At 41.5% G+C, this 22,118-nt stretch overlaps 1 protein-coding gene across 1 annotated transcript; it reads left to right on the top strand.

Moving 5' to 3' along the window:
* Positions 1-1,567: 1,567 nt before the first annotated feature.
* On the top strand, positions 1,568-20,911 carry LOC109917241 (galactosidase, beta 1; the record flags this gene model as incomplete). Its single annotated transcript, XM_048592673.1, has 11 exons — positions 1,568-1,734; positions 6,383-6,533; positions 6,628-6,688; positions 8,768-8,862; positions 10,899-11,079; positions 12,001-12,059; positions 13,638-13,759; positions 13,846-13,886; positions 15,387-15,499; positions 19,018-19,092; positions 20,797-20,911. Coding segments are annotated over 11 exons (1,180 nt in total), but the record flags the coding sequence as incomplete, so codon positions are not given.
* Positions 20,912-22,118: the final 1,207 nt, after the last annotated feature.

The raw sequence follows: 22,118 nt of genomic DNA, 5'->3' as shown, positions 1-22,118 counted from the left end.
GGTATTTTGCTTTTGGTACCTCAGTCTCTGTCTGTTTGTTTCTCTGTATTCAACATACAGTATGGTCCTTCACGATCCAAAAGAAAAGCAGAAAGTGCCGGCAACAATGGACGAGGCAGTATCTCTAGGTTCTGGAAAGTTACCTACAAGTGCAGAAGCTATGTTTGGACAAGAATCTTTTCCTCCCAAAGATGCTTAATTTGTACCCCAGTGCAAGACATTTTACCCTAGAACAGAAGTGCACTGACTTCAGTAATTTCTACTGCATTGCATTACAAGGATACACAGCTGCCTTCACAGCTTTGCCCTTGTATTGGAAGCAATCACCATTTCTGGCAATGTCTGTTTTTAAAGGTGAATTGGAGACACCTATTTATTTCAGCTTTATGAAGACCCTTCATCATGCCACACGTATTGGCCCCAGAGAGAGTGCAGCATTGACCGACCAGAATGATGCCTGCATTCCAATGGCTAAGTTACAAGGAGAGATTTTGTTAACAAAGGCTACATACTTTGGAATCCAGAAGTTGCAGATGTGATTTGATTGAAGGAATTGGGGGCAGCAGTTGGAGAGAAATAATTTTCCGAGGCTTGAGGAGTCTGGAGGGCAGAGTCTTTACAAATTAGAGACAGATCTTCTTGGCATAAAATTAGGGATCATTTCTACACACAAAACACATTGGAAATTTGGAACTCTCTCTGCAAATATCAAGTGATGCGAGATCAATTGTTAATTTTAGATCTTAAATCGATCGATTTCAGTTATCCAAAGATAGAGGTATATTGAATGAAGCCTTGAATACTTAGAGTTCGTTCATGATCTTGCTGAACGATGGAGAAGCTTGGTACTGAATTGTGGTGACTTTACAAACAAAATATGCAATTATAATCCATGGGATAATATTTTCTACTTTAAGTGTCTATAACTTAAGATATAATGGGATAAAAGGATATCACAATTACATATTTTTAGCTGGTTTGTTGAGTCTGTCCCATTCAGTTATTCGTAACTAAACGACACAGCCCCAGAACTGTTCACCAGTCAGTCACCATGCAATTTTCTGGAAAGGTGAAGAAAAATTCCCGGATAAAATTACAATACTGAGGTTTCCTCAATGGAATGCTACAAGATTGTTTTGTCCCCAGTACTTAACTGGTACAGGGCAAGAAATCCTGAGTCTCTGCGTTACACTTGCTCCTGTGCCACCAGTGCAAGGAAGCCCACGTCACATCACATGCTGACCTTTCCATGAGGTAAATTACAGTTCTACGCTCTGTATCCTCAACATGATTTATCAAATGCTTTCTATAAATGAGAGTCTGACAATGTGATAAAAACTGAAAGATCCGCCATTGCTGTAAATCAGAGGCAAAGATAGAAATTGCTGGAAAAGCTCAGCATATCTAGCATCATCTAAGGAGAGAAATCAGCGCTAACATTTTGGGTCAAGTGACCCTTCCTCAGAAGGAAACTTCTCTCCACAAATGCTGCCAGATCTGCTGAGCTTTTCCAGCAATTTTTATTTCTGACAGTGTGATACTTGCTGATTTCTGTTATTTTTTTCAGAGTTTATCTGGATCATTTCAAATTGATTACGACAATGACTGTTTCCGAAAGGATGGCAAAAAGTTTCGTTACATTTCGGGGAGCATACACTACTCTCGTGTACCTCGTTACTACTGGAAGGACCGTCTTCTGAAAATGTATATGGCGGGACTGAATGCAATTCAAACGTGAGTGTGACAACATAGAATTACATTTGACAAAAACACTGAAAGAAATGCGAATGTTGGAATCAGTAGGCCTGGTGTGTCGGGGTGGGGGGAAAATGCTCAAGCCCTAAAACTGTTGAACTCGATATTGATCCAGAAGGCCGCAGGGTTCCCAAGCAGAAAACGAGATGTGTTCTTCCAGATTGTGCTGGGCTTCACTGGAGCACTACAGTAAGCCTGAGACAGAGATGTTGACCACAGAACATAGTGGTGTGCTGAAGTGGCAGCGAAATGGAAGCTCAGGGATAGTAGGAACTGCAGATGCTGGAGAAGAAGGGTCTAGGCCTGAAATGTCAGCCTTCCTGCTCCTCTGATGCTGCTTGGCCTGCTGTGTTCATCTAGCTCTACACCTTGTTATCTTGGAAGCTCAGGGTCTTTTTTGCGGATGGAATGTAGGTGTTCTGTGAAGTAGTCACCCGGTCAGCACTTTGTATCCTCGGTGTAGAGGAGACCATATTATGAGCAGCCGTCTGGACTTAATATTGACAGGCCTCTCCACATACTACCCATTGTCAGCCACTAAAAGTCCCCATTAGTAGCAAATCATACCCCCATACTAACCTTTAACATCTCCTTTATCTGTCCAACTGATTTTCTCTCTCTTTGGGCTCCATTTCCACCTATCGTTTACTCACTCCCCCCACCCCATCTTCTGTATAAAAATGATTCTTGTCCCACCTAACACCAGTTCTGAAAAAGGGTTATTGGACCAGAAACGTTAACTCTACTTTCTCTGTACAGATGCTGCTAGACCTGATGAGATTTTCCAGCAATTTCTATTTTTGTTTTAGAATTACTTTTACCATTCTCTTTTTTTTTGGACATTGTCTGCCTCCAGGATTTGTGACTGGTTGTCATAGGTGTGGTCCTGTGAGGTGTCTTGGGATCTATTACTATGTTGAAAGTAGCTTTTGATCTTTCAGGTGAGAATGAGGCCACCCGTGTGGATATAAGATATCTTGCCACTGTTCAAAAACTCAAAACAACTTATATTTATTTAGTACTTTTAATTTGAAACACTTTACACAAGCATTTTGAAACAAAATTTAAAATTAAAGGCAATACTCAAGCAGATGATCAAGGGCTTGGTCAAAGAGCTAACGCTTTAAAAAAACATTTTAAATGAAGTTAGAGAGATGGAAAGGTTTGGGAAGGGAGTTCTAAAGCTTGGGACTAATGAGGCTGAAAACAAAGCCAACAGTGGTGGAAAAATTAAAATCAGGAGTGCGCAAGAAACCATAGTCAGAGAGACCCCTGATAATTTGGAGGCATGGGGCCTGAGCAGATTAGACATTGGGGCAGCCGGAAAGGATTTGAAAATGAGGATGTGAAATTTGAAATTACGACACTGCTGGACCTGGAGCCGGTGTAAGTTGGTGCACCATAGGGATGATAAGTGAATACAAGTAAGGAAACAGGAAGCAGAGTCTTGGATGAACTCAAGTTTACAGGGTTCTTGGCTAGTGCTTATTCCTTAGTCAAGATAGTCATCACAGGTTAACAGTTCATTTACCTTATTCCTTCCTGTGGAACCTGCCTTGTACAAGCTGATGCTGTATTTTTGGAGAATATATAATTAATGTACTAAAATATCAAACGTAATAGGGCCAAAGTTCACTCTCTCAAGACATCTGAAGCTGTCAGACCTCCCTCTCCTTCAGCTTAAGATGACGAAGTCTCTAGAACTGCATACTGATAACAGCCTATAGCAATCAACAGACTATCTCCCTAACCAATCAATGGGAAATAAACACAGCTAGGACTGTGAAGAAAGCTACATTCAGTGGATGAATTGAATGTCAGGTCAGATGCTGGGTTATAGTTTAACAGGTTTATTTGAAATCACACAAGCTTTCACAGCACAGCTCCTTCGTCAGGTGCAGTGAGAGAGAGCAGAGCACACAGACCCAGAGTTTATAGGCAGAAAGATCACACAACTGGTGTGAGTGGAGTGCCAGATGATAAGTCTCTGCAGGTGACCAGGAGTGTTAAATGGTGAGTAAAGTGTCAACAGCTGAATAACCAGCGGAGGGATGACCTATAATCTGATTAAGTGAGGCAGAGAGATAATTACAAAAAATTAAAAATATACTGATGCTAGAGACAAATTAAATGACTGGAATCGCATGTTGAAATCAAAACTGTACAAACTAATTAAGGTGGAGAGATCATTACAATTTATCAAGCTAATGCTATCAAAACAGGACAGTAAGGAAGATTTTACAGATACAGAACAGTATGGTGAAGTCACCTGTAGCGTGACGTGAACCCAAGATCATGGGTGAGGCTGTCTTCATAGGTACGGAACTTGGTATCACCTTTTGCTTGGCGATTCTGCGTTGTTGTGTACCTCGAAGTCCACCTTGAAGGACACTTACCCGAATATCGGAGGCTGAATGCCCTTGACCACTGAAGTGTTCCCTGACTGGGAGGGAACATTCCTGTCTGGCAATCATTGCGCAGTGTCCATTCATCCGTTGTCATAGCATCTGCATGGTTTCGCCAATAAACCATGCCTCGGGGCCATCCTTGCCTGAAGTGTATGAGATAGACAATGTTGGTCGAGTCACATCAGTATCTGCCATGTATGTGGTGGGTGGTGTTCCCACGTGTGATGGTAGTGGTCATGTTGATGGTCTGACATGTCCTGCAGAGGTTGCCATGGCAGGGTTATACAGTTTTGTGGTCGATGTTATCCTGAAGGCTGGGTAGTTTGCTGTGAACAATGGTCTGTTTAAGGTTTGGTGGTTGTTTGAAAGCGGGAAGTGGAGGCGTGGGGAAGATCTTGGCGAGATGCTCATTATCATCGATGACATGTTGAAGGTTGTTAAGAACATGGTGTAGTTTCTGCACTTTGGAAAAGTAGTGGATGATGAAAGATACTATATCGGTTGTATCTTATGTCCATCTTCTGAGGAGGTTGTTGCAGTTTCTCGCTGTGGCACGTCAGAACTAGCAATCGATGAGTTGAGCATCGTATCCTCCCTCCTCCCTGACCAACGCTCATCCCAACTTCCTACCTACACTCACCTTTACTAGCTTCATCCCCGCCTCCTTGACCTGTCCATCTTCTCTCCACCTATCTGCTCCACTATTTAGCTTCTATCTGCCTCCCCCTCTCTCTATTTATTTCAGAGCCCCCTTCCCCGCCCCCGTTTCTGAAGAAGGTCCAGACCCGAAACGTCAGCTTTCCTCCTTCTCTGATGCTGCCCGGCCTGCTGTGTTCATCCAGCTCTACACCTTGTTATCTCAGACTCCAGCATCGGCAGTTCCTACTATCTCTCGATGGTAGTCATGATGTGGAGGTGCCGGTGTTGGACTGGGTTGGGCAAAGTCAGAAGTCACATGACACCAGGTTATTGTCTAACAGGTTTATTTGAAATCACACAAGCTTTCGGAGCACTGCTCCTTTGTCAGGTGCAGTGACAGAGCATTGCACATAGACCCAGAATTTATAGGCTGAGAGATCAAAAAAATCATGCAACTGGTGTGAAATTGTTAAACTCGGTGTTGAGGCCTGAGAACTGTAAGTAGTATTAGGCTTATTTTCACGTGTACTCAAACACAGAAGTGCAGGAGCACAGTGAAAAGTTTACAATGTCAACCAGCCCCCTTATGGTGCCACCTTAGGTATAAAGTACCTAGGTACAAGTCTTAGATACAAAAATAGAGAAATAAAGAATAAAAAGTCACCCCACAGTGATTCATAGTATAAGTTAGAAAAATAATATATAAAGTTAAAAAGATAAACATTACAGTCAAATAAACAGATAAGGTGCCTACATGCAAGATGAGGTGGTGTTCCTCCAGCTTGTATTGAGCCTCTCTAGAGCACTGCAGCAGGCCTGAGAGAGAAATGTTCAGATGGTCCCTTTTCTTAACCTCCCCAAATTGCAAAGCCAAAGCCCCTACTGCCAGCTGACATTTTCTCAACCACTTAACATTAATTGATTGTTTGGGTAGGGTTAAGGAAAAGGAATGTCCAGCTATCATTTGCAGTTAACATGCTAGTTCTTTAAATATCATTCAAGCATAAAGGTTGAAGCATAAAGGTTGAAACGTAAAGCACTTCGTGTGACAACTGTGGCTCAGTTGTTACTGGGTGCAAATTAGTCAGCACACTTCCTACATTACAACAGTAGCTACACTTCCCAAAAGTAAGTTCTTCTTTGGCTATAAAGTGATGTGTGATGTGTAGTGTTTGTGAAAAGTGCTGTATTCATCCAAGTTTTGTTTTTCTATTTTAAAGCTCTGCTTTATGTACCTAGACATCTTGTAATAACATGCATTTCTTTGAGTACTTGCAATTGTTCTCGAGACTGCTAACTCCATGGAAAAGGAACAAGGTACCATTATGGAACGAGGAGTAATGTGGGATTAGAGCTATGGAGCATCAACAGCATCTCTTGTCCAGGTTGCTATGCTGCTTTAAACTCTGGTGCTTGTGACTCAGTTAACACTCAGTTTGTTAATTGTTGTGTTACTACATAAAGACCAAAGGAAGGTTTAAAGAATGAGGAAGGTCATATGTGCAGTTGGTATTCTAATATTCTCTGTCATTAACCTGCATCAGTTGTGCAATAAACCAAATCCTACTTAAATTATATAGGTATGTACCATGGAATTATCATGAGACCATACCTGGCAAATATGACTTCACTGGAAATAGAGATTTGGAATCCTTTTTAAAGATATGCAATGATATTGGGTTGCTGGTCATCTTACGAGCTGGGCCCTTTATTTGTGCAGAATGGGACATGGTGAGTGCAATAAAATTCAAGTGAGAAATTATAATTCAAATTTATAAAACAAATGGTTTGTGAAGCTCGAATGTTTTAATTTTTTTTCTCAAAGGGTGGTCTTCCTGCCTGGCTGCTACAGAAGAAGTCAGTTGTCCTTCGATCTTCAGATCCAGGTAAGATGCAAATCATAGATTTGGTTTTGCTTTGATAAAATGAAAACTCTGAATTTTCAACCTAATAATTTGCAGTAGGGAAAGTAATTAGCAAATGAGAACAGTGATTATTTTTGTTTAACACAATGAAGAAAGAGCTTTGAGCAATGTTTCAGATTATGGCTTTCTCCGAACATTTTGATCAGTTTGCCATGAAGAAGGACTTAGATCCAATTTCATGTTGAAGTGTTGCTTTTGCAAATATTAAAACCAGTGTACTAAACCTTAAACCATACGTTGAGTCACTCAGCCGCATGCTAAAGCCAGTACCACTGAAGCAATACATCAATTGTTGCTTTTTCTCTACAAGCCCTCATGAGCAATCATGCTTCATGAGGTTGGTCTGTCTCTCCATGCTGAGCTTAGCATGAAATTAATTTGAAGGAAGGTGAGGGATAGTGAGTGAGTGTGTAGGCAGACAAGTGGCCAATCTTAGTTGATGCTTTGACAAGCAAAAACCCACCTCTCTGACAGTCAACTAGTGAATGAAGACCCACACATCATATGTCAGTGTGTAGGGAAAGCTAGAGTATCCAATTGAATGGCTTTGGAGCTACATGTTATACAGCTGTGGCCCAGATGTTAAGTAGTTGCTGGAGAACATCTGAGCATAAGAGAACGAAACCTGCGTATTTACCTAAGAGAGTGTTTATAGCAGACTTGATATTTGTGAAGTATAGTGTGAATGGAGCTGTCACTCATATGTGAACACCCAACCAAACAATTACTCATGACTTCCAGTGAATTCTCACACTTAGCTCAGTCTTATTTTAAAATCTTCACCCCACTTACATTACACTCTTTTTAGCAATACTCATTCTCGCTAGTTGATTCCTCTGTTTTATCAATGACCATCATTACAAGTTCAGAAGCTGGGCTGGTCACTGGTGAACGCTGTTTGCGCAGTGTACACTTTTTCCACATGGTGCTTCATTGCCACTCTGAATTTCTCAAATTATAAAGCATCCCATGTTCCCGTGCAGAAGGATCTGGAATACAGCCATACTTGGCTTGAGGCAAGTTACATCTAAGCCACATAAGTGTCAGCCAATAGCTAACTCCAATAAAAGACAGTCCAAATCCCACTTCTCGACATTCAACATTCAGGATTCAGTATAGCCAAATCTGCAGAGTGGCCACTGACCAGGAACTCAACTCAACCAGCTCCAGAAATGCTGCAGCTACCAGAGCAGTCTTGCAGCGAGGAACTTGCATCCTCACCACTGTCTAAAAGGCACCAATCAAAGGAGTATGATGGAGTACTGTCCAGCTGCCTTCTTGGATGCAGTTGCAACAGCGTTCAAACTCCATACCATGAGGGTGAAAGCAGCCCAATTAATTGCCAGCCTATCCACCAACTCAAGGATCCTCGCCCTCCCAGTATGTGGCTGCAGTCATTCTTCTTTGTAAACCTTTGCTGATGTGCGCAACCAGTTTTTTTCAAAGCTTTGTATCTTAAATACTGTGCAAGCAAACAAAAAAAAATGCAGAACATTGTCTGTGCGGTACCTTCCAGGGTGTTGTGTGCTCGTGCTCATGCTCATGCACAGTTTAATGCCAGCATTGCGGCAGTAACTCACTGACGTTTCTTTGACAGCACTTCCCAAAACCATGACCTCGTCCTCCTGACCAAATACCGGGGCAGCAGTTTTGTGAGAGCACAACCACTTTCAGGTTACCCTCCCAGTGACACACCCTTCTGATGCCTGCACCCAACCCTACTCCTTTATCATTCGATCGTTTACTGGGTAAAAATCCTGGAGTTCCCTACCGAACAGTATTTTGGGACAATCTCTGAAGAATGGACTGCAGGAGGCCCACTAACTCCTCCTTGGGCATCTACAGAGGGGCAATAAACGGTGGCCCCAACAGTAATGCCCTCATTTTGAGAATGAATAATAACAAAAAGTGCACCTTACTAAAATTAGGGACCAGCAAATTTGAAGTGATCTTTTTTTCTCTGTCCAATACCAAATCATGCAACTAAACAGAAATAAGGACCGTTCTTTACAGTGCCTGATAGTTTTGCTATTGTCCTAGATTATCTCCGGTTTGTTCATAAGTGGATGGATGTTCTGCTACCCAAGATCAAACCGTTTTTGTATCAGAACAACGGACCAATTATTGCTGTACAGGTAAAAAGTGTTTATGTTAAAATGGATGAACAAACTGATCCATATAATTAGTCAATGATTAATCTTCTTGATTGGGTGGTTGTTAGGGTGTAATCCAGGGAGATGTGCAACAACAACATCTTGCATTTGTGTAGCACCTTTAGCGCTGTAAAACAACCCAAGGTTCTTCACGGGAGCATTGTCCCACAGCATTTAACACTGAGCCAAGTGTGACGTAGGAACAGGTGAAGGAAATGAACCTTGAAGAGCATCTTTAAGGTGAACAGCTGAATAGAGAAACAGTGAAGGCTGCGTGGGGGTGGGCGGAGGCGGCAGTGGAGGGGGTGGGATTTCCAGAACTTGAAGCCCAGAGAGCAAAAGACACAGCCACCAGTCGTAAAGTAAATAAAAGTAAGGATGTGTGAAAAGCAAGAATTGAAGAAGCACACAGTTCTTGGAGAGTTGTCGGGCTGAAAGAGATTACAAGGCTGGGGAAGGAGCGGTCATAGTGAGATTTGAAAATAAGTGATGAGGGTTATATAAACAACATCTTCCTCCGAGCCAGTGTGAGTGGACAACAGAAGAGCAGAGACAAACTTTCATAAGTAGACAGAGCTCTGGAGATTAACTTCCACCCCAGTGATTGCGAAGTGTTACTCCAGTAAACTAGGGCACACTCAGCAGATTGTAAGGCCGGATGGACAAAATAAAGCTGGAAGATTCAACACCAACCTTATGCCATTGTTACAGAGCAACCAAAATTACGTTGCCAGCTTAATTGAGTTAGAGGTCATGAAACAGAAGCTTTGTAATATTCTGACCAGGTTGCATGTTGAGTGTGCTTCAAATTTGAGAAACATTGACTTAGCAGAAGCTTATCTTGAAGTTTTAGATACTGTGTAATGAGGAAAGAAAGACAAGAATTCAGTGCTTGAAGGGTGTTCCACAGTGCTTTACAAATGAGAAACACATGTCAAGTAGCAGAAGGCGACGATTGAAATGTGACCAAAACATGCGTGCACAGAATTATGACAATGCAGAAGGATTATGATTCAGCCCATGTGTTCTAGCACATATTCTTTTTACCAGTATGTACTCAATGTGAAGAAAGAAAAGCAATAGGACAGCCTAAAACAGGCTTCTGGAATTAGCTTATTTTGCTGATTGCTTGGGTTGAAGATTGTTTTGATGCTTTTGCACCTGTTTATTGGATATTTTCTCATAGTTTGAACATTTTTATTTCATGTGTCTGGCTGAGTAACCAGAACGACCATCTGTGGGATTATGGCTGAACATCTCCAATGCCCCCCCCATGTGATGATACCCCGGATCACTATAGCATTTAACCTAGGAGTATAGAACCTGTGGGGTTTCTTTGAACCGTTATGCATTTCTTTTAATCTCTCTTGTATTTGTTTTTAAGCAACAGGTAGCTATCAACTGCATTAAGAATGCTGACAGAATGCTGGAAATACTCTAGTCATACAGTATCTGTAGAGAAAGAAATAGATTTAGCATTTCAGCTAGCGAGTGTTGGCAGTGAGTCAGTGATGGTATTCTTGCCTTTGAGTCAGAAGGTTCCAGGCCTGCTCCAGGACCAGAGGTCAAAACCCAAGAGCAAGTCTCCAGTGCAGTACCGAGGGAGTGCTGAGGTGCTAAGTTTCATGTGAGGCTATAAATTGTCCTCCCACCAGTCTCTGCTGGATGTAAAATATCCCAGCCCACCGTTCTGAAGAAGAGCAGGTGAGTTATCTGTGGAAGCCTGACCAATATTGATTCCTCCATCAGTATCACAAAAATAAATGATCTGGTCATTATCCCATTATCGTTTGTGGGAGACTGCTGTGTGCAAATTGGCCACAACATTTCTTGTGTGATGTCTTCAAAAGTGCTTCATTGGATTGGTTGTAAAGCACTTCGAGATCCCTGCTGGCTGTGAAAGTCATCATATAAATGCACATCTTGTTCAGCTATCAGGAGATGTTTTGCAATTGGGCAGTTTTTTAATTAATATGACGCATAATTAGCAAGGGGTAAGAATTCTTATGCTGTTTCAGGTGGAGAATGAATATGGTAGCTACTTTGCTTGTGACTACGACTACCTACGATACCTCCTGAAGCTCTTTCGGTACCATCTGGGAGATGAAGTAGTTCTGTTTACAACAGATGGAGCAGGCAAAGGTTACCTCAAGTGTGGCTCACTACAAGGGCTGTATGCTACAGTGGATTTTGGTCCAGGTATGCTAACATTTAGTTATTTGGAAGAATTGAAAGCCTTTGATTGTTAAAAGGTAAGGAAATTTTTCACTCTGCACTTCTCACCAAAGAAAGCAAGGAATAATAAAAGCAAAATAATGCTGATGTTGGAAATCTAAAATTTAAGGTAACATAAAGTGCTGGAGAAACTCAGCAGGTCCACCATCTTCTTAGGCAGAATTCCAAAATGGTGCAGCCTTCTGAGAGAGAAAAAATATTCCTAATCTTAATTCTAAAGGGGCAAACCCAAATTTTAAACAGAGCTCCCTAGTTCTGCGCTTATTCGCAAGAGGAAAGTTCCTTTCCATGTGCAGCTTGTCAAGACCATCCAGGATCTTATACACTTCGATCCAGTCACCCCCATAAGACAACCCCTCAGTCCAGGTATCAATCTAGAAAACCTACCTTCACATAACTGATTTCCCCATCACTGATCTTCAAACAGCCGAAAAGCAGCAGGCAAGGACAGATTAAAATTGATCAAGACATAAATATAAAGCAGTGTGAGGGGCCCAGCACTGCTTGAGTGTGCTAACAGCACCTTGTGGGTTTAATCATCCTGATCCAAAAAGTTGAGGGACCACTTTACACCTGACATTGCATTTAGTGGGAACACTTGGGACTTGGGAGCAGTCTGGAATGTTGCATCTCCTTTGCTGTTTAATAAAATTGTGGCTGATTTGGTTTGATCTCAAACCTTCTTTCCTGTCTGCCCCATCATTGACTCACTTGATGATCAAAAATCAAACTCTGCCTTGAGTAAAATCAGTGCACATACAGGAACATGCCTGTTATAAACATTGGGGATTATGCTTTTAATTTTGAAGCATTGAGCCACATGGAGTAATTGGATGTCAAGTATTTTTATGTCTTACTTTGTGTAATGTTATTTTCTATTGGCAGGTGGAAATATTTCAAAATTATTTGAAGCTCAAAGATATGCAGAGCCTCATGGGCCAATGGTAAGCACCTAGCAACTGACATCCTTTCAGCCAACTTGATGTTACTGCAAGAGTAGCTGGATATTTGGAATGAGATAGCATGCAACTTGGTGGATTTATTAATTCATTGTACTATCATTTTGTAGATTAATACTGTGTCAATCACATTGTTTAAGTGTGAGATAAACAGGCAATGGTATTGATTGATTAGTTCTCCTGAGCATATTAAAATGAGGCAGTAATGGGGCTCCTGTGGTGCAGTGGTAATAATCCCTAACTCTAAACCTAGGTTCAAATCCCACCTGTTCCAGCGGTATTTAACAACATCTCTGAACAGATTGATTAAAATTATATTAAAAACAAGAATTCAGCAGGTCAGGCAGCATCTATGAAGAGAGAAACAGAGTTAACTTTTTGAGTTCAATATGTCTTCTTCAGACTGAAGATGGGACAGCGAGGACCCTGGAGGCAATACAGCTGTAAGACTGTATATAAGAGAATAACGTTGCTATTAAGGATAAGCTCTCATAGTTTCTGATTCACTACATGGCTAGGATCCAATCAGCATGTTGTACACTGCTTATTGGATAGAAATTATACTGTTTCAAGTGCGGAAAAGCATGAAATATTGTAAATGGAAAATTAACATTTACTCAAGTTTCTCACTGAAGAAAGATATTTTGGCCCAATACATTGAAGTTTTCCTCCTAAGTGGGATAGTTGGTGCAGAGAATTGTAAGTACCTGAATACTGATGAATTCCAAACTGCACCTTGAGAAGAAGCATATTGGCTTGGATAGAAGCTTGGCTTGCTAACAGGAAGCAGAGAGTAGGAATAAGTGGTCTTTGTCATCTGACAGGATGTCACGAATGGTGAGACACAGGTTCTGGGGCCTCAATCCTTTACAATTTATACAAACAGTCTAGAAAAGGGGTGTCAGTTAGCTCAGTTGGATGGCCACATTGCAAAGCATACCAACCAAGTGTGGGTTCAATTCCCGCACCAGCTGAGGTTACAATGAAGGACTCTCCTTCTCAACCTCTCCCTCACCTGAGGCATGGTGACCCTTTAAATTCCTTTTTCATTTGGTGGGCGCAGCTTAATCACCTCTCTTCAGAAACCTGATTGTTGCGCTGTCTGTAAATAGGTGGGTGTCCACCTTGTGGGTAAACCGCTCTCCACCTCTGCCTGCCAAAAGCAAGATTTCTCTGACCTCATTTCTCCGCTTAATGACTCTCTGTCTGCCCCCTGCCAGTGCAGTCAGCAACTCTCTAATACTTCATCCTCAACCCCACCCCTCATTCTCACTCTGGGGTCACGCAAGGTCTGAGATATTAAAATAGAGTCACATCAGAAAAAGCTCAGGTAGTACCTGAGTACCAGATAATGGGATGAATATTTGAAAGGGAGAAGATGATGGGAAGAGTGTGATGAGGCGGCTCAAATTCTCACATGCCCTTTTACAATGTAAGTACTGAAAGACTATACAACTGATTGAATGTAATTTGGAATGTAATGCAAATGTCAGATGTATTTTCAGGTTAAATAGTATGAATTAAATGTCTGAGTAAATGAATTAAGTGCTTTTTTTATGTTAGGTAAATTCTGAGTTTTACACAGGATGGTTGGATCACTGGGGCAAGAAACACTCTGTGATCAAAAAGGAGATCGTTGCTAAATCACTGGATGAAATCCTTGCTCTTGGAGCCAATGTCAATATGTACGTATTTTTAATGAATTTCTCATGTTCCAAAACTAAATTTGCAATTCTCTGTTGAAATCTAAATATTGTTTGGATATCGTCAGGTACATGTTCGAAGGAGGAACGAACTTTGGCTACTGGAATGGTAAGAGTCTATCAGTAACTTTAACATTGCTGGAATATCCAGTCTGTTTAAAAAATTTAATTGTGTTAGTACTAATCATTGAGCTGTGAACAGTAATGTCCACTTTACCAGTCACTATTTACTAGTATTAGAATGCAGTTAACAATTAATCTACTTGTGATAATAACTTATAAACTGCACAAGGGCATCAGATTAATTGCAGCTAGAGGGCTACTTGCAATGGCTTCTCTTCTGCTCCTGCATGATTACCTGGGTTGTCCCTTCAGAATCTGTCCTCGGCTGGCTCCTGTTTCTCATCTGCATGCTCTCCCGTGACGACATCATCTGAAACCATAATGTCAGTTTTCACATGTACACTGACAACACCCAGCTCTACCTCACCACTACTTCTCTCACCTCCTCTGTTGTTGCTAAATTATCAGGTCGTTTACTGTCAGCCATGGCTCAGTTGCGTAGCTTCTTGAATCACAAGATTCCAGGTTCAAGCCCCACTCCAGCAATTGATCTCAAAGGTCAAGACTGAAACTCCAATGCAGCCTTGAAGTTGTTCTGCACCGTCAGAGGTGCCATCATGTGGATGAGAAAGTGTGCCCCTGCTGCTGCAAATGTAAAAGGACACTTTCCTATGGCGCTATTTCGAGTAGAGGAATCCTTAGAGCTCTGACAAATCTCTATGTTGTAACCAGCATCACACGAACAGAATATCTTGCCATTATCACGTTACAGTTTGTGGGAGCTTGCTGTGTACAAATTGGCTGCCACACTTCCTACATTACAGCAGTGACTGCATTTCAAAAGATACTTTATTGGCTGCCTGTAACCAGGATTTGCTGCTTGCTTTATACAAGAATTAAGGGCACTCCAAGGACCTTCCCTACCATTCAAGTTAATACATTCATGGCTGATCTTGGGCTTCATTCTCTGCATGTCTGCTCCCTCCCCATTAACATTCCCTTTCAGCTGCTGGCAAGCTGGGCACCTGCCAATCGGCATTGCCCAAGCATAGCTTCCCTTTGCAGAAGCTGCTGTCAAACATGGAAATTGGCAGCCGGTGCCTCGTCACATTCCTCCCCGTCTCCTTCGACTCCTTGACAGACCAAAAGTCTGACTGTCTCAGACTTAAATATATTTCAGAACCCTCTTGGATAGAGAATTATGCAGATTCAAATCCCTTTTGAATGAAGAAGTTTCACCTCCTTTCAGTCCCAAATGATTGGCCCTTCTCCTGAGTCTGTGATCCAGGTTCTCCAGCCAAGGGAAGCGACCTCTGTGTCAATTCTGTCAAACCCTCAGAATCTTGTGTTTTTAAAGAGTTTACCTTTCACTTGTTTAAATTCCAGATAGTAAAGGTCCCATTTACTGATCCACTCACATGTTATAGTGTTCTTGCATTAAATCCACTGATTTGCACAAGTCTCCCATGCTGCCTGTAGTATTTATGAAAGAGAAAATGGTGTTGTGCATTTGCCATTAAATACACTTTTTCTTCAATTGATGTAGGAGCAAACTCTCCCTATTGGCCACAGCCAACGAGTTATGACTATGATGCCCCTCTGTCAGAAGCAGGAGACCCGACTGACAAATACTTCAGTGTCCGGCAAGTTATTGGAAAGGTAAGGGTTCAAACAAAACAGAAATAGCAAATATAATCCAGTATTACATCAAGGAAGTCAACTGCTCAAATAAAATCCTGGAATATTCCAGCGCAGAAACAGCTATTTCACCTGTTAAATCTGTCTCAATGCTTAAAGTAAGAGCCACCCAATCTAAGTCCAACCTCTGGTTGCTTTTCACATCCTTAAATGTCCCTCTTTCTTAAGAAAAACACTGGATTACACTTGAGAAATATGGCATCAGTTTCAATAATATTTTGCAGAACAAGATTCAAATCACCCTCTGCCCCTCAGTTTAGATTGTTCTGTTGAGTGCTTGTCAACAACAAACAGAAACAACATGCCTTACTTTACCTTTAAATAGTTTCAAGGATATACCAAGGCTGCAATCTCTATCCACATATCACAAATGAAAGCTGTCAACACAAGAGTCAAGACATGTTTATTAAAGGTTACATGAACATACTCTCAGGCAACACACAGTGGTGCTATGCTGTAGAAGGTCATGTTATTGTCAATGAGCTCAACTTTATAGATCTTTTATTTTCTCATCTTCTAAATTTAAATTATGTTTCTCAATTTTAGTGCCTTTTTGAATGCTTCACTTTGTCACAAGCTCACCAACCCGTACCAAGCTCTCTAAATATTTTTTCATTGTCTGCTTATGTAAAAAACTGGTGCTAGGGCAAAGGAAACATGGAATGTATCTGCTGTGTGTATACAGCAGATTCATCTGTCTCTGAGTGTGCATAAACCACGTGAGAAAGGTTAGATTTAAACATAAGCAATGTATTGTTTAACCTTGACCAAGTTGTTTATGACCTCCATGAAAACTGCTTGGGATTTATTACAAAATGACTTCTTCGCTTGCCCTCGGTCTTTTGACAATGCTCCTTCATACTCTTAAACCTCACCTGAGCTCCAATAAACCATCCTTAATTTCTTAGGTCTACCTTCATAATTCCAAACCCCTCAAATACAAGCAGGAAATGCTGGAAGTACTCAGCAGGTCGAGTGCTGGAAAGAGAAACAGTTAGCATTTTGGGGGGGCCTTTCATCAGATATGCACTCATTCGCACAGACCGAAACATTCTGGGTCTGACCTTAACAGCCACTTGAGCTAAGAGGCCGTCCTTCCTTACATGGAAGCAACAACAGCTGCAAGCTTCCAAGCACCCACCGCCTCAGCAACCTGAGCCCTACCCACCCTCACCAACCCCCACCCACACTGGTTTGGCTGCAAAAAAAAACATTTTTCAATATTTAAACTTCTAAAGGATTTGGAGAAAGGATGCTCCATTTTTCTCTCACTTACCTGCATGGTTTCCTGCTGCTGCTTTAATGCGTCAAATTGACCTTCCAGGTTTGAGAGCCTACCCTCTGGCCATTAGTTGATCTCCCAATGGAAAACCATAGTGAGTGGATGTCTCTGACACAGTGTGGCCTTCTGACCCCCAGTTGAACCTGCACTTTTTCCATTAAATTCATATCCTCCTGGCAGTAAGATGCTGGAACTGCACACAGTCCAATTGCAGCCTGAGATATTGTACAAGTTCCACACTAGATATCAGATCCAGAATTGCAATAATCTCTCCAGCTTTGAGGATAGATTGAAGAAGTTCTTGGAGAGAAGTTTGAGAGGAGATCTGATTAAGGTTTTTAAAATCACGAGTGGGCTGGACAGAGTAGTTTAGGAGTAGGTGTTCCTGCTTGTAAAAGAAACAAGGACAAAAGGGGTTGGATTTAAAATGATGTGCAAATGAAGCAAGGTTGATGCGAGGAAAAAAAAATTCTTCATAAAGTGAAGTTAGGGTATGGAAATGTGGCAAGGCAAGCTTAATTGAAGCATTCAAAAAAACTATGGATGTATGTTTTTTGGACTGTAAAAGTATTTAGGGATATTGGGACAAGCCATAAAATTGGCACTAGATCATAGAGCTGGGCTAGATTATCAGTCATAGAGTCATGGATTTGTGCAGTGCAGAAAAGGCTCTTTGGCCAATCGAGTCTGCACTGACATAACTCCCACTAAAGGCACACTAATCCCGATTTCCCTGAATTCCATGTGTTGGTACAGGCACGATGGGCTGAATGGTCTGGCTCTGCACCATAATAATTTTGTGATAACGCAATGTACTTTTACTGACACCCTTTGAAAACTCAAGTATCTATAATTTGCACTTCCTCTGTTCTTTGTTGAAAATGTTATGATTTAAGGTGTTTTTCTTTGCTTTTAATTGACATGCTTTTACATTGAACACCATCTACCCATCCTACATGCTTGTCTGCATTCTCCTGCAGTCTTTTTGTAATATGACATTTCGTCAGTTGGAGGCTATCAGCCAACTTTGGTAATAATCTCTGGTTTCAGTAACAAATAGAATTATCTGCTGTAACTGGAAATCTGTTCACTGTATTCTTAGCCACAGAGCTCTGCCAAGGCTGGTCATTAAGTCTGTTCTATACTAAGACAAAATTTCAATCAGTAAGGGAATCAAGTGTTATGGGGTAAGGCAGGAAAATGGAATTGGCAGTGGTCAGATCCTGCTGAATGGTGGAACAATGATGGGCCAAATGATTTACCTCTGTTCCTACATCCTCTGGTCCTATTTAATGTAGGTTACCAGAACGAGGAATATGTGTCAAGAATTCCCACTCAATGAACAAAGTTAGTCTTGCACATACTGCCTGGAGCATCCTTCTATCCACTGGGGAATAATACTCAGGAGCTTCCCTTCCCATATTGGATTTTAATAGAGAAAGAAGCAGGATGTTGTCCTGGTGAAGCAGTTAACAAAGTAAGATCTGCTGGTGAGAGTTGCAGGGAGGAAAACATAAACATTTAGAGGAACCTTTCCTCAGGATCTTTTCCTTATTTGAACGGACAAACCATTCTGAAGACCTGTGGATATTTAGCATTATTCAATGAATAAGAAAACTTGTCCCAATAGTCTTCCACAGCAAACAATGAAGATGTTCCTGAAATATTAAGTTTGTTTCTCTTTCATATATACTACTTTTGTCATTGATTTTAGACTAATTGCTTGCTTGCGTATGTACTCAACCTTACTTTAGATTTGTAAATGGGCTGAGCATCAGGAGCAAGGCCGGCTTTTATTGCCCATCTTGAATCGTCCACGTCCTTGTCATGAGCTGCTGCCTTGAATCCTCGTAATCCATGTGGTGTAGAGACAACCACTGTGATAGCAGGGGAGAGAATCTCAGGACTTTGAGCCGGTGACAGTGAAAGAATGATAACATGGATCCCAGTTTGAGTCTGACTTTTTGGAAAGTTTGGAGGTGCTGGTGTTTGCAGGGGGCAGCAGGCTGATTCGTGGGCTGGTAAAGTTTGCATTGTTCTTGCAGTACTGCAGTGTACGTTGCTGCAGGAAGGTGATCTGCACAGTTATTTCTCAACGGCAATGGGCCAACTGTGATAGTAATCAAACGTGGAATATTTTTGATTTATTAAAGAGATAAAAATCTCAATGGTTTTTCTCTTTTCTTTCCTTCATCAGCACAAAACATTACCTGCTGGTCCTGTACTTCCTGCCACCCCCAAATATGCGTATGGGTTAATACAAGTTAAAAAGGTAAGAATAGGTTACACTTGGGTTGTATAAGGTTTATGGTGTTGTGTTTCTTTGAAATAAATCTTTATCATTTGGTGACTAAATTAGCGATAGATTCCCGCCATTGGTCGAAGATAGAGCGCGAGCTTTCAGCCAGAAAGGTGTGGGTTCAAGGCAGTGCTGCACTGTTGGAGCTGCTGTTTCTTTTATAAGACACTAATTGCCATCTTAGCTAGGTATAAAGGATCCAATAGTGTGTGAAGAAGGAGTTCCCCTGAGTTTCCTGGTACACGTTAATCTCTCAACAAGTCATCACTAACAGGTGATCTGGTGATGATCTCATTGTCGTAGGTGGGAACTTGCTGCATGCAGTTCAGTGCAATGGTTCCTTCATTGCAGCAAATCCTTCATGCTCTTGCTTCCTCCCTATCTCTGTAATCTTCTTCAGCTCAATGATCAAGAAGTTAGCACTCCTTGAAGTCTGGCATCTCGAGCTTTCCCAATTTCACTTAAGCCATCTTTGGCAGCTGTATCAGCTCATTAAAACACACCTCTTCAACCAAATTTTTGGTCATCTCCCCTGATATCATCGAATCTTGTCACTCAGTGTCAAACTTGTCTTTACCATCTCTCCTGAGAGGTGCCTCAAAATGGTTTATGATGTTACAAAATCATACAAATGTAAGTTGCTGTTGTATCACAATGCGTGTGAGATGGGTTCAGAGCAGTCATGGAGTCACAGCGATAATGAATTGTGAACCATTTTACATTCTGCCCAATTTCCATTCCAAATGAAACCAATGTGGTATTATCCATTTCCTTCCCAAAATGAACATTACCCCAATCTTGTAAATAGACTGGCATATTCCATCATTTACTGTTATAAGCTTTGTTGGCACAAAAGAATGCTAGCCAGTGTGGCTATGGTGACATTTAAGTTTCTAAAGATGACATGAATGGTTTAATGTACATAGAGCCTGAAATATAATTAAATATCCCAAGGCTTTTCACAGAGGCATTATCAGAGAAAATTTGACACTTTCATGTAAGGAGTGTTGGAAGAGATGATAATGTTGGTCAAGAATATTTATTTTAAGGAATTTTGGGGAAAAGAGGTGAGAGGTGTGGGGACCCCTGGCTAAGAAGGATCCTCGTCATTGTGGGGCAAACAATTGCAATCCTGCAATGTGATGAACTTGGAAATTTTGTCAGAACGTGACCCTCTTCCTTTTGGCTGAATTCAGTACCAGCTTGACCTGAGCGTTGCCCTGCCTTGGGGTAAAGAGGAGTTCAGCTGGGAGCCCCTGAGGTCATGCTAATGAGGCTGTTTCTGGAATATTCTTCAGGGCCAAAGGCAGTTGAATGGTGTTGGCACAAACGCTATCACCCCAATTTTGTTTTTGCCCAGGTTTTCTTATAAAGTGGCGAAATTGTCCTCAAATTGTTCAGTTGATACCTCTGTGAAGATTTGCCACTTAGTGTAAAAATTGAATAAACTGGCCTTTTGCTAATTTTTTTCACGTATTTTTGGGATGTGGGCATCACTGGCTAGCTAGCATTTATTGCCCGTCCCTAGTTGCCCTAAAATTTCCTTGTCAAATCTTTCTTCATAATTGCCACTTTGTATTTTGTTTCTGTTTTACTACTGTTGGAATCTTAATAAGAATCGTGTTTCTAAAGATAACTTTAGATTGTGTAAGATCAATGACTGGGAGTATTTTACAGTTGCAGAGTGTTACAGAATTGGTTAACTTGCTGTCATTCTCTGGCCCAGTCGAGTCTGTTTACCCACTGACGTTTGTGGAAATGAAGCAGGTAAGAATTTTAGATAGTGTTACAGGTCGAATTGGACACATATATTTCATCCCTCCACATTTTACATTAGGTCATAAGACTTTTCAATATAAAGATCAATAGTCATAAAATTGGGGAACGCACAATCATGTGCATTATTTTGTGTCCCATTAAAACAAGCATTTGTATCGTGGCTGACGGCACATAATGCTTTAGAATGGTATATTGCTTAGGTTTCCAAACTTTATGGGATGTGAGCATCAATGGCTGGGTCAACGTTTGTTGCCCTGGAGAAGGTGATGATCAGTCTCCTCCCTGAACCTCTGAAGTAGGTTATTATCACACTCCTACACTGTTGTGAGGCCTGGATGCTGTGTCAGCAACACGTGAGTGTAGAGAAATTCCATCAGCAATGACTGCACTGCATTCTCTAGGTGTGATTGGAAGACAGTCGAACAAATGTGTCCTTCCTGAAGCATTCAGGCAACCTCCTACAAAAATCAACTTCGATGGACTGGACACCGAGTCCAGATAGCTGAAAAGAATCTCCCCCCACCAGGTCCTGTTTCCTTGACTCTCATGTAGGCAATGTTCTGGGGCAAAGAAAAAAAAATGTTGCAAAGAAGCTCTCCTTGATGTGGCAGCAACTATTGGCATGAATGGCTGTGAGGAGCAGTCATTCAGCGCAGGAAAATCCCATCCAATCTGCATTGCAGTCTGAGTTGTGACATCTTAACGATGAGGCAGAGCAGCAGTGGAAAAGGAAAGAAACTGAAGTAAATCTTACACTTGGAGCCTACCACATTGTGGAATGTTCTATACAGCTAAATATACAGTTCAAAAATTGACCTATTTAGTCACATCAAACCCACAGCAGGAACATGCAAACCAGGAAATGCCCTTCTGGAATTGAGGGACAGCTAACAAAGATGATCCTCTACTGCCCATCTAGAATCATAGAATCCCTACAGTGTGGAAAGAGGCCATTCAGCCCATTCGGTTCTCTCCCACCCTCCAAAGAGCATCCCACCTCAACCCATTCCCCCCCCTGCCCTTTTCCAGTAACCCCACATTTACCATGGCTAACCCACGTAGCGTGCACATTCCTGGACACTATGGGCAATTTAGCATGGCCAATCCGCCTACCCTGCACATCTTTGGACTGGACTGGACCCCTTTTTCCATCTGGCTGATTACTCCAATATTTTTTTATCAGGCTGCTCAGTTCTGCGTAGAGATGCACACTATTGTTG

This window comes from Rhincodon typus, unplaced genomic scaffold (genome assembly GCF_021869965.1).
Source record: "Rhincodon typus isolate 14 unplaced genomic scaffold, sRhiTyp1.1 hic_rhity00001651, whole genome shotgun sequence".
NCBI classification, from domain to species: Eukaryota; Metazoa; Chordata; class Chondrichthyes; order Orectolobiformes; family Rhincodontidae; genus Rhincodon; species Rhincodon typus.
The sequence above is the reverse complement of the archived record's forward strand: the minus strand, read 5'-3'. Positions and strand labels throughout refer to the sequence as shown.